The following is a 13,728-nucleotide window of genomic DNA, read 5'->3' on the forward strand; positions in this document are numbered from 1 at the left end:
AACAGCTCGGATAAAAATGCTTTTTATTAAACAACGCGGGATGCAGAAATTCTAATCGCTGGATCTGCTACTAACTAACACCCGTGAGACAAAATGTGAGTACTTTATATTTGAAATCTGAATGTTTATATATACGGAAAACTTGTAAATGCAGCAAGTGCCAAAAATAGGGTGAAGTTTCGTCATGACTCTCGTATGAATACGAGAGTCATGAATCATGGCTAATTTGGGGAAAGAAATAGTGGCATGTCGTCCTCGGCCTTGAGGAAATGGAGGGAATGTGTGTATAATTTCATGGAAATTGGACACTGATTTGTGGCATTTTGTTCGAAACGGACCAATCATGTGACCTTTCGAAGCCAATGTTAGCCAATCAGGATGGAAGATGGGAAATTGTGCAGATCCGTGTTGATCACATGACTATGGCGATAGTGTATACCGAATTGTGTGATGTATGGATAAAATGTGTACAGTTATCTACAGAAATGTGTTTTGCCTAAATCGGCCTTATGGCCCAGGGAGTGTGTGTGCAGTTTGGCATGGATCGGGCCAACGGTGCCAGAGATTAGCTGATAACGGACGGAGTGCAAAACATACTCTCTCCCCATGCCTTCGGCCTGGTGGAGACAATTAGATATATAAAGTATGTTTCTGTGTAGCTAACAAAAAAATCACACCCGTGTGAAGTAAGTGGTGCAACACCGTGTGGGGGTCCCTAGTCTACTGTACCCTCTACTGTACTGTACTGTACTGTACTGTCACACCCAAAATCACCATAAATACAGTTAATATGTGCGTGTGTGTTTGTGTGTGTTAGGTTGGCAACAGGTGGTGAGAAACAACTATGCTATTTTCGTGCTCATACCCAGGCAGCCACCCACCCAGCCAGCGACCCACCCAGCCAGACGGCCACACACAGCCACTTAAAAACCGGCACCATCAGAGTTATACAAAACAAAATCTGGATCATTATATTTTTTATTTTTAACACGCATGTCAGCCAACATAATTCTGTTTCAAATATTATAATCATATAATTATTTTAAATCAGTTATTACATTATAATGGTGATTATTTATTTCGGCATCATTAGCAATATCTTTAATGATGTATACAGCTGAAGGATAATGTATCACTCATTAAGTACTGTAGCAGGATTGTGAAAAATATAAAACATGGAATAAAAAACAAAGACTGTCCCTTTCATCTTTTCCTTCCTTCTAATGTTAAGAGTACCATGCCTTCAGCCGTTATTTCTCCCACTTATTCCATTATGGTAATCACTGCTTTATCCGGTCCCATACACTCTCTTGTAGCAGCCTTTGTAGAAGAAAAAATATAAATGAAATATCAGCAATAATTTAACGTGTCTAAAAAGAAAAGAAAAAAAGAAACACACACACACCTCCAAATAAAATAATAAATTAAGTTTGCTCCCCAGTGAAGACCTGCCGCCTCCATCGCTGTCTTCATGACATTACTTTTCTGTGAGCGACAGCTGAAGGATTCTCTCTAGCTCCTCCTCTTCCTCTTTCTGCGTCCTAAAACAAGAACAGGTAATATAGACCCAGAGACTTACTACAGCTCACAACTTTACCTGAATAGCAACGCACGATGGAGTCTGGACATACGAAACATTACTTGTGTGATCGAGGCGGTGGCTTCGTGGTAGTGGGGTAGAATGGGCGGATGGGAACCCAAGGTTGCCAGTTCGAACCCAGGCTCCCCCAGAGTTAGTGTCGATGTGTCCTTGAGCATGACACTGAACCCTTTTTGGTGCCTTGCCTGGTTTCCTCTGTCATCGGTATGAATGGGTGAATGTAATGCACAATCAATGTAAAGCACATTGGATCAATGTACCATTTACTATTTATCAAAATGTCCATTATTATGATTTTACTATATTCAACATTTGCAAGCTATCTAGTCTAGACAAGGAATAGGCTACACCAGGGTTCCAATTACTTTTCCTCAAGGGTACCAGGCTGGGGGCCGAGTCCGCTCATGTGAAAGATTTTTTTTTTTTTTAAATGTTTGATTAATTAATTAAGTTTAGAATAGATGTAGAACAGTGGTTCTCAACCAGTGGTCTGGGGACCACCAGTGGTCCTTGAGGGGGTTCCAGGTGGTCCCCAGCTAAATGATGGAGAGTTGGTAACCAAATGGACCCTTATAGATCTTTAACTCTTGAGTGTAAAATGAATACATTTTCAGGGCAAGACCCCATTTGAAAAGATATGGCAGTGCTCTAATTTGGGATGCACAGTATGACATTCATAGGCTACTGAGCCCTATTTAATGCCATTTATATCTGGGACCTCAATTTATTATAACTTATTTATTTATTTTTCATATCGTAAAATCAGTTACACACACTTCATATCGCACATACCATACCTGTAACTTTTATTAGCCCTCACAAAAAAAAAGGGGAAAAAAAGGAAATTCTTCGGGCCGCCAATTGGGGAACCCTGGGCTACACTTACCCTAACCATGAAGATGAACTGTAGAAAGTATTAGATGGACTGCCTACATTTGAACGGCTAAACAAAAGCTTTCGCGATTCTGGCATGGACGGTTAGCTCAAACGTCTGGGCACCTACAGTAGGCTGCGGAGCCAGCCCGGATGCATGACTATACCGAGTTTGACTCCCGATCCCGACAACATTTGCCGCATGTCTTCCCCCATCTCTCTCCCCATTTCCTCAGTCTACTTTCAACGTACTGTATCAATAAAGTCCAAAAATATTGGACTCGCAATACCACCAAGGTTCGTGAAAGTTACTTATGGGGAAATGACAACTGTAATACTCAAAACGTTAAATTCTTTATATTATTCGTTACTGGAAAAAGTGATAATGCTACAGTAACAAGTTACTATTACCTCGTTACTGGCCTACATTGCCCACCGCCCAGTGCAGCGTCACGTCAATTTGCATCGACTTTGTATGTAAAGCCTGCCGCACCAAAAATATATCTTCGCATCCTGTCAGTCAATCAATCACTCACCTGTCTATATCCTCCTGCTCCCTGCAAGAAATCTCCATGGCGATGCGCAGTTGCTCATCAAAGCTGCTTGCCACACCATACTGTCCCGGCAACGGTGGTTCGGCTACTGTGGTGTAGGAAGGTGGAGGTGGAGAGTTGGCAGTGGGATCCAATGGGGCGGCAGAGGAGGGTTGGGGGGGGTCTGCTGCTGCATCAGCAGCATCATCATCATCATCGTCATCATCCTCCTCCCTACTAGCCAATGAGATGGACAGGGACTCCTGGATAGCCCTACAAAAAACAGACATTACAGGGACCAGAAAAATGTGAATATGAATTTGTAGAATTAATAATGTTAAAAAGTAATGAATGACCCTGCCTACTATCCATATTTGAAAACCAACCAAATTGGGATAGAGGCAGTTCAGGCTATCAGGGGGAGTGACTTGTGGCTGGTCCGAGGAAGCTCAATAGCTCTCACACTCGTCAAGTCTTAACAGCATGGAGAGCAGTCAGTGGAGTCAGTCCGGTCCACGCATAGGCTATTTCCACAAAAAAAGATTCAAACCATGCCTACATCGCTGTGATTATTGCTGCGACAGTCCTTAGTTAAAGATGGAGTGCCACAATTTTTGTATTTTTCATGTGTCTATGAGGTGACAGTACTTCATTAGACACCCTGGAGTCGTTTTTATGTGCAATGGCGTATTAACTTTGTATTTAGGGTTTGTTCCTGGAGGCTGAACACTTGACAGTCAAACAGGCAAATGAAATAAACAGTTATATAGGGACATTATCAGCCCCTCCCCTAACTCCCCTTTATCATACAACTACAGCTGTGCTGTAGTTCAGGTGGATCACCACCCATCACCACCCAACAGGCAAACCAGGCATACTTAATGCACTGGTGGGCGTGCACACATAAAAATAACATTTTAACAAATACTGTACACTTTTTTGAAAAAATTATACCTCCTAATATAACAATAAGACCTGATGATCATGTTTTAGGGTGGGAAAAAAAATAACGGCACTCCATCTTTAAAGACTGTAGATGCACCAGTTTCAAAATTGCACATAGTACTTAACAAAGATATGTGCTTTAGATAATGTTAGCGAGCTAGCTATAGTTAAATGATGTACAACTAGAAAAAGTGCCCTTTTTTCTTTGCAACAATTTTCTTCATTTTGTTGAGGAAATGCAGATCCAGATCACTCAGCATCTGAGGATAGAATTCTGGATGAGCAGGACATGTGCAGGATTTTATACAAAATGGGCCATTCCTGAAAACTTTGGAAGGCAATCTTAGCCAATCAGTGTTCTGAGAAATCCAACAGACTCGTCTTGATCACATTACTACAGAGACCATGTGTGCATGCATAATTTCCCGTTAATTGCACACAGAGTTTGTGATTTGTGGCATTTTGTTCGAAACGGACCAATCATGTGAGCTTTGGAAGCCAATCTTAGCCAATTAGGATGGAAGATGGGAAATGGTGCAGATCCGTGTTAATTACATGACTATGGAGATAGTGTGTACCGAATTGTGTGATGTATGGATAAAATGTGTACGAGTTATCTACAGAAATGTGTTTTGCCTAAATCGGCCTGATGGTGGCGCTATAACAGGTCGTTGAGGAATATTTAGGGCAGAGGTTCATCGTTGGCATGAACACGGACCGAGTGCAAAATATACTCTCTCCCCATGCCTTCGGCCTGGTGGAGACATTAACACTGCTACACTGTACTGTAACCCAGACCATGGATCCCCAATAGGTGGCCAATTTGTGGCCCTTGAGAGCCAATTGTGTTTATTGGTATGTAAAATGTAAAACTCCCTTCATGCGTGTGTGTACTCGTATCGGAACTCGTTTGTTTCGCTAGGGTTACGTAACGCGTTTTTTCTTTCTGTCTTTTTTAGGTAGGCTATTCTATGTCACAACAACTGACACACGTGGGTCTGGTCATAAGGTCTGGTCTGGTTAAAAATGTCTACCTCGCGAAGTGGTCTAAAAACCACTGGTGCAAAAATGTATATTTTAAGAAATACATGGTCGGAAATAGATTTGAATTAACTGGTCGTTTCTGGACTTATTTTGTTTTGCTGATTCAGAGCAGGTGGGGCAGGGACCAGGAAGGTCCGCTTTAAATCATGACTACATGATTAACATGTTTCACCATATAGGCAGGAAATCAGGATTTGGTGTTTAATTTTCCTTTAAAAAGGAAGATTTCCCCAGTTGGATGATAGTAGTTTATAGACATAAGTTCATAACACAGAGTTAGAGGTATGGCCATCTCACCTCTCCAGCTGAGAGTCTTCTTCATACAAAGGAGACTGAGGGACTGGCCGACTGTTGGTCAGGGCCTCCCAGATGGTCACCTAGGGGCACACAGAATAATATTCAATCATTCAATCACATTTCCTCCAAATCTAGTGGCCAGTTATACCGAACGTAACTAACCATATGTAATCAGCAAAATAGCAGGGCAATAGAAAATAAAAGTAGATGTGAAAAAGCACAATTTCCTGTGCTAATTATTCAGGTCTATACAATAACGATGTTAAATAATCAAATTATTTAAAGGAAATTCCTTTAACACCAAAGACTGTGAGATCAAGTTATGGAGGAATTCTGGATGTACCCAAAAATAAACTACTGTCCCAAGAAAATCTTGTTGCTATACCAGACCACGAGTGGTTCAGCTCGGACTAACTTAACACAATCTGGTAGTTCATAGGCCTTGCATTAACCTGGTCGCTCTCTGTGCCAGCATCCAACAGACTCTGCTGGATAGCGAACTGCAGCAGGTTGTCATCCTCGTCTCTCATGGGCTCGCTGCGACCCGGCCCGAGTGTAGTATAATCTGGAGGTGGCTCAAACACAGAAGGGTCCACCTCGCAGTGGAAAGGAGGGGCAGACTGTCCTAAAGTGGAAAGAGAGTGCTTTGTAGGACTGTCACGAATACAAATTTAAGTTGACGATTAATTGACACAAATAATTGCGATTAACGATTTAATTGTGTATGAAAAACATGTTTTACTTCCGTTTGGTTTAGGCTTCATAATCACAAATTGCAGAGCAGATATGACAAATAAAATACAAAGAAATTACAGACATTATTGTAATGTTATACTTTCCAAAAAAGAAAAGAAGAAATAGCAGAAATAGCTGATCTATCTTATCTCAAATAATTACGATTAGGTGATTATGTAATAATCCTAGTAACGCTTAGTGTTTTGATTGAGATATTGGGTAACCATAGCAAAATGATATAAAAACTTGGATGTGTGCATTTATGAACAGTTGCAGTTACCCGCTTCAGTGGAGGCCTCTGGTGTGGTAACGGTGACAGAGCTGACCGGCTCATCGCAGCCACACAAGTTACTGAAGGTCACTCTGGCATTCAAAACGTGGAATAGAGGGATCTCTGGAGATCACAGAGAGAGAGTGAGTCACTTCAACACTGGGCATGGTCTCGGCTACCAAGAAAAATGGCACCAGGAAAAGCCCCAGCATTTGTTGACCGACACTGTGACTACAGCAACACACTGTCAAAATTCACCAGCACTATTACTATATGTATTTTAGTAGCAGATTAGGACCGGCTAATAAGGGTTAGGTACCTGTAAAATAGCTGGTAAAAATTGGAAGGGGGTTTAACCAAACCCCATCCAAAGGTTTACCATTATTTGGCTTGCAGTTAATACATTTTCTACCCTGCTGACAATGTGTACAAGAATACATGGGAAATGGTGCACACAACATAATCAGCCCAACACACCTATTTTGACAGGGAAGCCGGGTGGTAGGGCCAGGGTGATGAAGTCACGCAGCTTGGCAAAGTGGGCATTGGAAATGGCCATGAGGTCTATAATGGGCGTCACCTGCTCAGCCAGCGACAGAGGGTGGGACTCACTCAACCATAGGGTGGCCTTAAACCTAGAGATGACAGGTAGAGTGATAGAGAAAGAGATAAACACAGAGAGAAGAGGACAGACCCAGTTATATATGGGTGCAACAGTTAAGCACAATATATACTCTGTTCGACATCCGAACAAAGATGGACAGCGTAGGCATCAAGTACAAAATGATGTGATTCAGAACTTCAGATGGGTCACTCGTAACTTTCTTTGGGCGCTTTTGCACACTGAGATGTTTTGACTACCTGAAGAATATTCGGTCAGATCATTGAGTGCGATTGGTCAGACGTTCAAAGTGTGTGTGATGTTTTAGTTGTTTCCACATTCAAGCCCAGTTTCATTCTGCCGTTATGACTGTAGGGTGTGTATTTCCCAGTGTGGTGTTTCCCTGTGTATGATCCGGGATCCCCGGTTGCTAGGGGACAAAATAACTCTTTGCCAGCCCTAGTGTTATTTGATTCAGAAAAAGGGATTTATCTCGGTGTTCGCAGGCTGTGTTTTGGTCAAAACAAGCTTTTTTCCACTGCCCCACATGGACAAATCGCGCCTGCAGTGGCTCATAAAAAATAAACGCTGATAATACTCATACTTGCGTGTTGTGGATTAATTAAATAATTGATACCTGACATTCACACACACACACACACACACACACACACACGAAGTCTGGCGTCAATTTCGGTAGAGGGCGCCAAGTCCACGGGTTCATGTAGTTTTTATTTGCATTGTAATCCCCAAAGGGGGATTTTATATATCACCTCATATAAGAACTGGGATTGAAAAATAAGCAAATCATCTTGTGAGAAAACGCTAATGTTACTGCTGTTAAATTTTCGCTAGAAAATATGAGGGACTGACTGTCAAACGATACAGAGACAATATCGCCAGGGAAGTTTTTGGACCACAATGCTTATATGAGACGATTTAAAGATGATCCCATGGTGTTCTCCATAAAGAAAAACTTCCATGAACCAGGGGATGAGCGAGTGACGTCAGGACCTCTGCACTCTATGGCATGGCCATTATGACAGCTTACCTCTGAACTTTGCTAGTGAGCTCTACAGGTCGTCCTATGTCTCTCTCATTCAGGTTGAACTCTGGGTCGAAGTATTCCTCAGCTGTGATGGCTGTCGGGTTGTGGGGGCTGGCGCATTGTGACACATTACTCTGAAAGGGTGAGAGGGAGTGAGACACAAGTCTGTTTAACAGTGGCTCTGCCTAAAAAAATATGTTGAGGATACTCACCCCATTCTGAGCAGTATGCTGTTCAGCTATCCCCAGGAAGGACTGCAGAGGGGTCTTTGAGCCTGGTTGGGAACATGGGAGATAATGAAGGACTGTTTGAATGGTGTCTTATATAAACATTAAGGTATGTCTGTGTTTACCTTTGCTCCTTGACTTGTCCTGGTCTGATAGGTGCTCTGTCCTTGATCGAGTCACCAATTCCACATTGGTAGCACTGTAAACCTGGACCAGTCACACAAAAAGGGATGTGGCATGTTTTTGATATTTATGCATGCTTAGGACCAGTTCTCTTCAGAGCAGTAGTTACAGTAAATATATGTTTTTACCCCCTAACTTTGGAAATCACAGATGCTTTGTTAAAGTTGTTGTTTTAGGGTTGTGCAACTGCCTACACCATCTACAGCCGGTTACAAAATATTTGTATCTACATGCTAGTATGTAGCATTACCACCTAGTACTAATGTGGGAACCAGGTGAATAGAGGTATTGACACCTATTTTCCAACATCGTATCACAAATGCATATCTATTAGGTCTACTCAACCGTCACTGACCTTGGCTTCATAGCCACTGACCGGCTCAGTCTTCTCAGAGCGCCAACCCCAGATTCCCGACTTGTTCCTGTACAATAGGACAAGAAATAGCCATTATAAGCATTGTACAGTATATACAGTAGCATTGGCTGTAGGAAGGTGCTGTGATGTGTTTTTGTTGCTTGCATGAGCAAATTGACCCATTTTGGGCGGGAACCCCTTTTGGTGTTAGCATTACATTATGCTTTAGCTATTTTTGAAAAATCGAAGAGCGACTGACATAGAAGACATTTTTAGAATCTGATCTCAGGTCAGAATGAAAACTGTCAGGATGTAGAAGACATTTTTAGAATCTGATCTCAGGTCAGAATGGGTTAAGGGCTTTGTTTTCCCTGCAACGGTAAGACTAACTCCCAGGAGTGTGCATGCAAAGTTTCACACTGACAGTGTTGCCAGATTAGCTGTTCACAGACAGACTGCCGGACAGACAGACTCAAAGGAGCTAAAACCATTCCTTGCCTTCGGCCTGGTGAGGATAATAACATGTTGCATGTTTTGTCACTAGTGGAACTGATGAGCGATGACCCCCTCTCTCTCTGTGTTAAGCCTGATTTGCAATCAGTCTTGTGTCAGTGTGTCACTGAAGCTATAACAAGCTAGAAGCTCACAACACATCATGCCATATGTTTTGTGCGCATGTAGATTTGCTATGTTCAGTGTTACACCCATGCTGTGCAACAAACTTGGGCTTTACCTCTCGAAGGCGATGTTGCGTGTGTTGAGGTGTGTGGAGACGATAGGCGAGGTAATTCTCTGGGCTGTGTTCTCTTGCGAGGGCTGCATTGCTGCCAGAAGAGAGGGGGTGTCACGAGGGGACAGTGCCAGGGGCTCAGTGTACACCACCTGCTTCTCATGGTCAACTTCCATCACCATGGCCCCTTCATCTGGGCAGGAGACAGAATTCACAATTGCAGATGAAATGCAGTACTACGACGGCGTATTACTGCCATCTCGGTGAGAAGAAAAAAAAAAAGAACTGACCACCGGAGCGGTGGTCAGCTCACCACCGGAGCGGTGGTCACCTCACCACCGGAGCGGTGGTCAGCTCACCACCGGAGCGGTGGTCACCTCACCACCGAACATCCAGACTATGAATAGGCATAATGGCATATTTCAAAATATTTTGTTCACGTAAAAACTTTCTCCAACTGGGATTTTAGATATTGGACCAAAGTTTTTCTGTAGAGAGTTCCGAGCAAAATCCAGAGTAGTTTGAATTTAACAGTGTTTTATATAATTCAAAATGGTCAAAGTGGCAAATTTGTCCCTCATGACTGAGGAGACACATATGTGAAATGAAGTTTCATGACTGTACTGTAGGTCAAACGGTTCATGATCTATTCCTATTCAAAGTTAGCATTTTTCATTTGACCGATATAGCACCACTCTTCGGCCAATGGTTATGAGGTTTGTGTCTTCGCCGTTTGGCATAGCCCCTTACCATATTGGCAAGTTTCTTAAAAAACTACTATTAAGCCAGAACTGCAAGAAACAGCAGAAGAAAACCAACAAAAACAGTGCCTTTTTATTTACTCCTCATGCATAGGAGGCGGCATGAGGTCAGCCTGCTGGCCCCCCAGGTTGGCAGAGGAAGTGTAGCGCCCAGGATTACATTAGATAATTGGCACTGGGTGAAAAAACTGGGTTGCAAAATCGTGGGATAAAGATTATAAGAAAAAAGAACAGTGTCTTTGCACTGATGTTGCACTAATTATTACACAAATCCGTTTAACATACCACAGTCCATGGAAAGCAGAGCTGTGGTTCAAAATAATTTATAATATTTTATATTCAAATGAAACCCACAAAACAGAAGCAGACAGCTCCGACAACCACAGACCAACCACTGAGTCGAGGCAGAGAAAGAGCGAGAGCAGTCTCTCAAGACCAGGCACCTACCAATGGGAGCAATCTTTAATTACACTTCACTCTCTTTAAATGAAGAACACCAGTTGAACAACTCCAAGCTGTTAAACTGGTATGATCTGAAATTGTCTTATGAGAAGAAATATTGTCCTTTTTCATTTCATGAATGATGTTCAACCGCATACCTCCGCCCTTGAAGATGTAGCTGCGTCTGCCCTTGAGCCAGGTCATGTGTTCAAAGCCTAGCAGGGTGGTGTCGACACGGAGGCATGAGCCACTCTTCCAGACCCGGTACACATCACTGGGACACACCTTAGACACCAAAGGCACTAGAGGTGGGGGTGGAAGAGAAGTAGCAGGTACAGTAAGAGGGTGGAGGCCAAACAGAGGAAGACAAATTTGGAAGCCAGGCATGAGAAGGTAGGATGAAGAGGAATAAATAATGGAATGTCATCAGTGGCATCTAATTTTAGGGCTCTATAATCTGTCTGGTGTATATCTAATGTGCGGCTGAGCATAGACATTGGTAATGCCCCGCCTGCCTCTGATTGGCCTACCAACACTGCCCGTCTTGACTGTCCTCCGAGATGTGAGGTTACTCCGTGGTGGGAAAATAATACAAGAGAATGACAGCTTGGCAGTACGCGTGACAGAATGCAGCCTTGTAGTTGTAACTTGTAAGTTTTATTTTTGTAGAAGAGCCAAACTAATATTGTTTATGCCGTTTGCTTTGATTGAATAATTGATTGAACACACGTGTACGATGTACTATGATTTGGGTGTGTACTTCTAAATGAAGTGTTAAGTGTTGATTATCGTGTTAATCGTGTTATTAATTAGAGTAGTTTGGCCTCTTCTACAAAAATAAAACGTACAGTTCACTTGTATCACACCGTACTTGTAATATTTTCCACCACGGAGTAACCTTGCATCAGACTATCCAGCATAGCTATATCTACCTCAGTGGACAGTCAAGACTGGCAGTGTCGGTAGGCCAATCAGAGGCAGGCGGTGCCTTACCATGTCTATGCTCAGCCGCACATTAGATACACCTCCATAACCCTTCCTTCAGACATGCACATTTCTCCCTGTGTAAACTGACTGAGTGACAGCTGCTTAGGGAGCTGTCCATTTATGTGGTGCTGAAATTGACCTCTGAGGAAGAAACACACTCACCCCAACTGGTGAACTCCCACTTCATCTCCACGTAGAAGTCCCGTGCCTGAAAGAGATGGCAATAATAACAACAGGACATTTTATGTCAGCAAAGCGTTGTGTTCTCTGGTATCTGTGTCAGATTTTGAAACAAAGCCTGAGGGTGTTTGAAGACACAAAGGTATGATGCAGGGCAGGGGCAGTTGAAAATGACGAGGGGGCACACATCATTATTATATAGTAAAACAATGTGTACATAAAACTTCAACTGGGGGGGCAGAATTTGCAACCGAGGGTGCCTGCCAGGCCCCCTAGTATGATATCAGTGGACCAGCTTCATAAAGATAAAAGCATACTAACTTTTTGACTACTTGAATCCTTTAAAGCCCATACAAACTTGGAACATCCACTCAAAACCACAAACCTAATCATCAACAGCTGAGCCAATGCTTAAGTTTGGATGCTTTTCCCACATGTCCAAAAATCATGAGGATATCTTACTTGTCTTAATTTGCTCAACAACTCCGGGATCCCTGCCAGTCTCTCTGTGGCACGCTTGAAGTCTCTGTACTGAAGCACCAGCTGAACAAGTTCTGGGTCTCCAGTGCTTACTGCCTCCTGCAAAACTAAAGCATACATCCAAAATGTAAAGAGGTCACTCTCTCTCTCTCTCTCTCTCTCTCACACACACACACACACACACACACACATACTTGTCCAGCTCTGTGCATTGCAGTGCGTTGGATCAGCAGAGTATCTGAGCAGCACACGCGTGGACTCTAGATGTCCAAGACAGACGGACAGCTCCAGCGGGGTGCGCCCCCTCGGATCCAAGCGCTCAACATCCTGCTGCAGAATAAAGAGCGCAAGAACAGTCAGTCATTCATTGGGACTGACACATGAAGAGTAAACAGGCGCACCTGTCAAACTGACTGTCACAAGGCTGAAAAAGAAAAGAAAAGAAAGACAAATAAAACCTACCTCTTTTTTCTGCAGTTCTCTGTCAAGCTCCAGGTAGTGATTATCCCAAACCAGAAAATGCAGGGGAAACGCCTCTTGAGCCATTGTTGTGTTTTGGCTAAAGCAAGACTGGTTGCAATGGTATTAAAATAAAAAATAAAATAATATAGCAGTGGCACCACACTAGCGTTAGGCAGGTCTCCCTGCCAAGCTAGCTTGTTGTCAGTTAACACAGCAGCAAATGGTTTAAAGCTTGCAAGTTGCAATGCAGGACTGGGCGATTTTGATGGAAAATCTGCCAGCCAGCTGTGCTGCTAAGAAACTAGCTAATTAGCTACGAAAATAACAATGCTGCACCTTTTCAATACATGTCTAGCTAGGCTAACTCGTCCTCCCAATTATAACCACCCGTGTTAGCTAGCTGGGTAGCTAATGTTAGCTCACTGGCTAATAACATTGTTGTCTTCTCTTGGCACTTTTTTCCATTTGCTTGAATGGAAGAAAGCTAGGTTGCGAACAAAGCACTTCCCTATCCATCGCGTGTGACGGATTTGTTCTAAATGGGGAAAGAAAAGTCTGGGGGGGACAAAGTGAGCTGTTAGTTATGTAAAAACGCTGTTTATATCATCCTCTGATAACGCAATTATTTTGTTTCGGGATGTAAAAAAAAATAATCATAAAAACGATATGGCCTAATTTTGGTTTCTACATCCAGGTCACTGGAGTTGAAAACGTCCGATGGATGATGTTGAGCGTTGACAGCTGCTGCGGCTAAGATCATCTACGTCGGATATTTCATCCCGATCAAATGGAACATCTGTCTCCTCAGAAATCCTCAAGTACACAAGTCAAGATGGTGTGCCATTATGTGCCAATAGGAGCGTCGTTAATGTGAATCAAGTTATGTTACGTCTGCATTATTCATTTTCGCTTCGCTGTATTTCCAGGTTTAGTGGTAGTCAGAAGCTGGGGGCGTGGGGAGGAGAGGGATGGGGC

At 42.9% G+C, this 13,728-nt stretch overlaps 1 protein-coding gene across 1 annotated transcript; it reads right to left on the reverse strand.

Moving 5' to 3' along the window:
• Positions 1 to 962: 962 nt before the first annotated feature.
• Positions 963 to 13,673, reverse strand: ankrd13d (ankyrin repeat domain 13 family, member D). The gene is made up of 16 exons (XM_080773770.1): positions 12,754 to 13,673; positions 12,486 to 12,621; positions 12,274 to 12,398; positions 11,794 to 11,839; positions 10,803 to 10,946; positions 9,446 to 9,635; positions 8,713 to 8,779; positions 8,300 to 8,381; positions 8,160 to 8,221; positions 7,951 to 8,081; positions 6,776 to 6,933; positions 6,308 to 6,421; positions 5,745 to 5,917; positions 5,293 to 5,372; positions 3,010 to 3,279; positions 963 to 1,541 (listed from the first exon to the last, which is right to left on the reverse strand). The coding sequence occupies exons 1-16, from the start codon at positions 12,835 to 12,837 to the stop codon at positions 1,478 to 1,480; spliced, it is 1,926 nt and encodes a 641-aa protein (XP_080629896.1). The 5' UTR covers positions 12,838 to 13,673; the 3' UTR covers positions 963 to 1,477.
• Between the last annotated feature and the right edge of the window lie 55 nt (positions 13,674 to 13,728).

This window comes from Protomyctophum bolini, assembly GCF_963924005.1.
Source record: "Protomyctophum bolini genome assembly, chromosome: 10".
NCBI lineage: Eukaryota > Metazoa > Chordata > Actinopteri > Myctophiformes > Myctophidae > Protomyctophum > Protomyctophum bolini.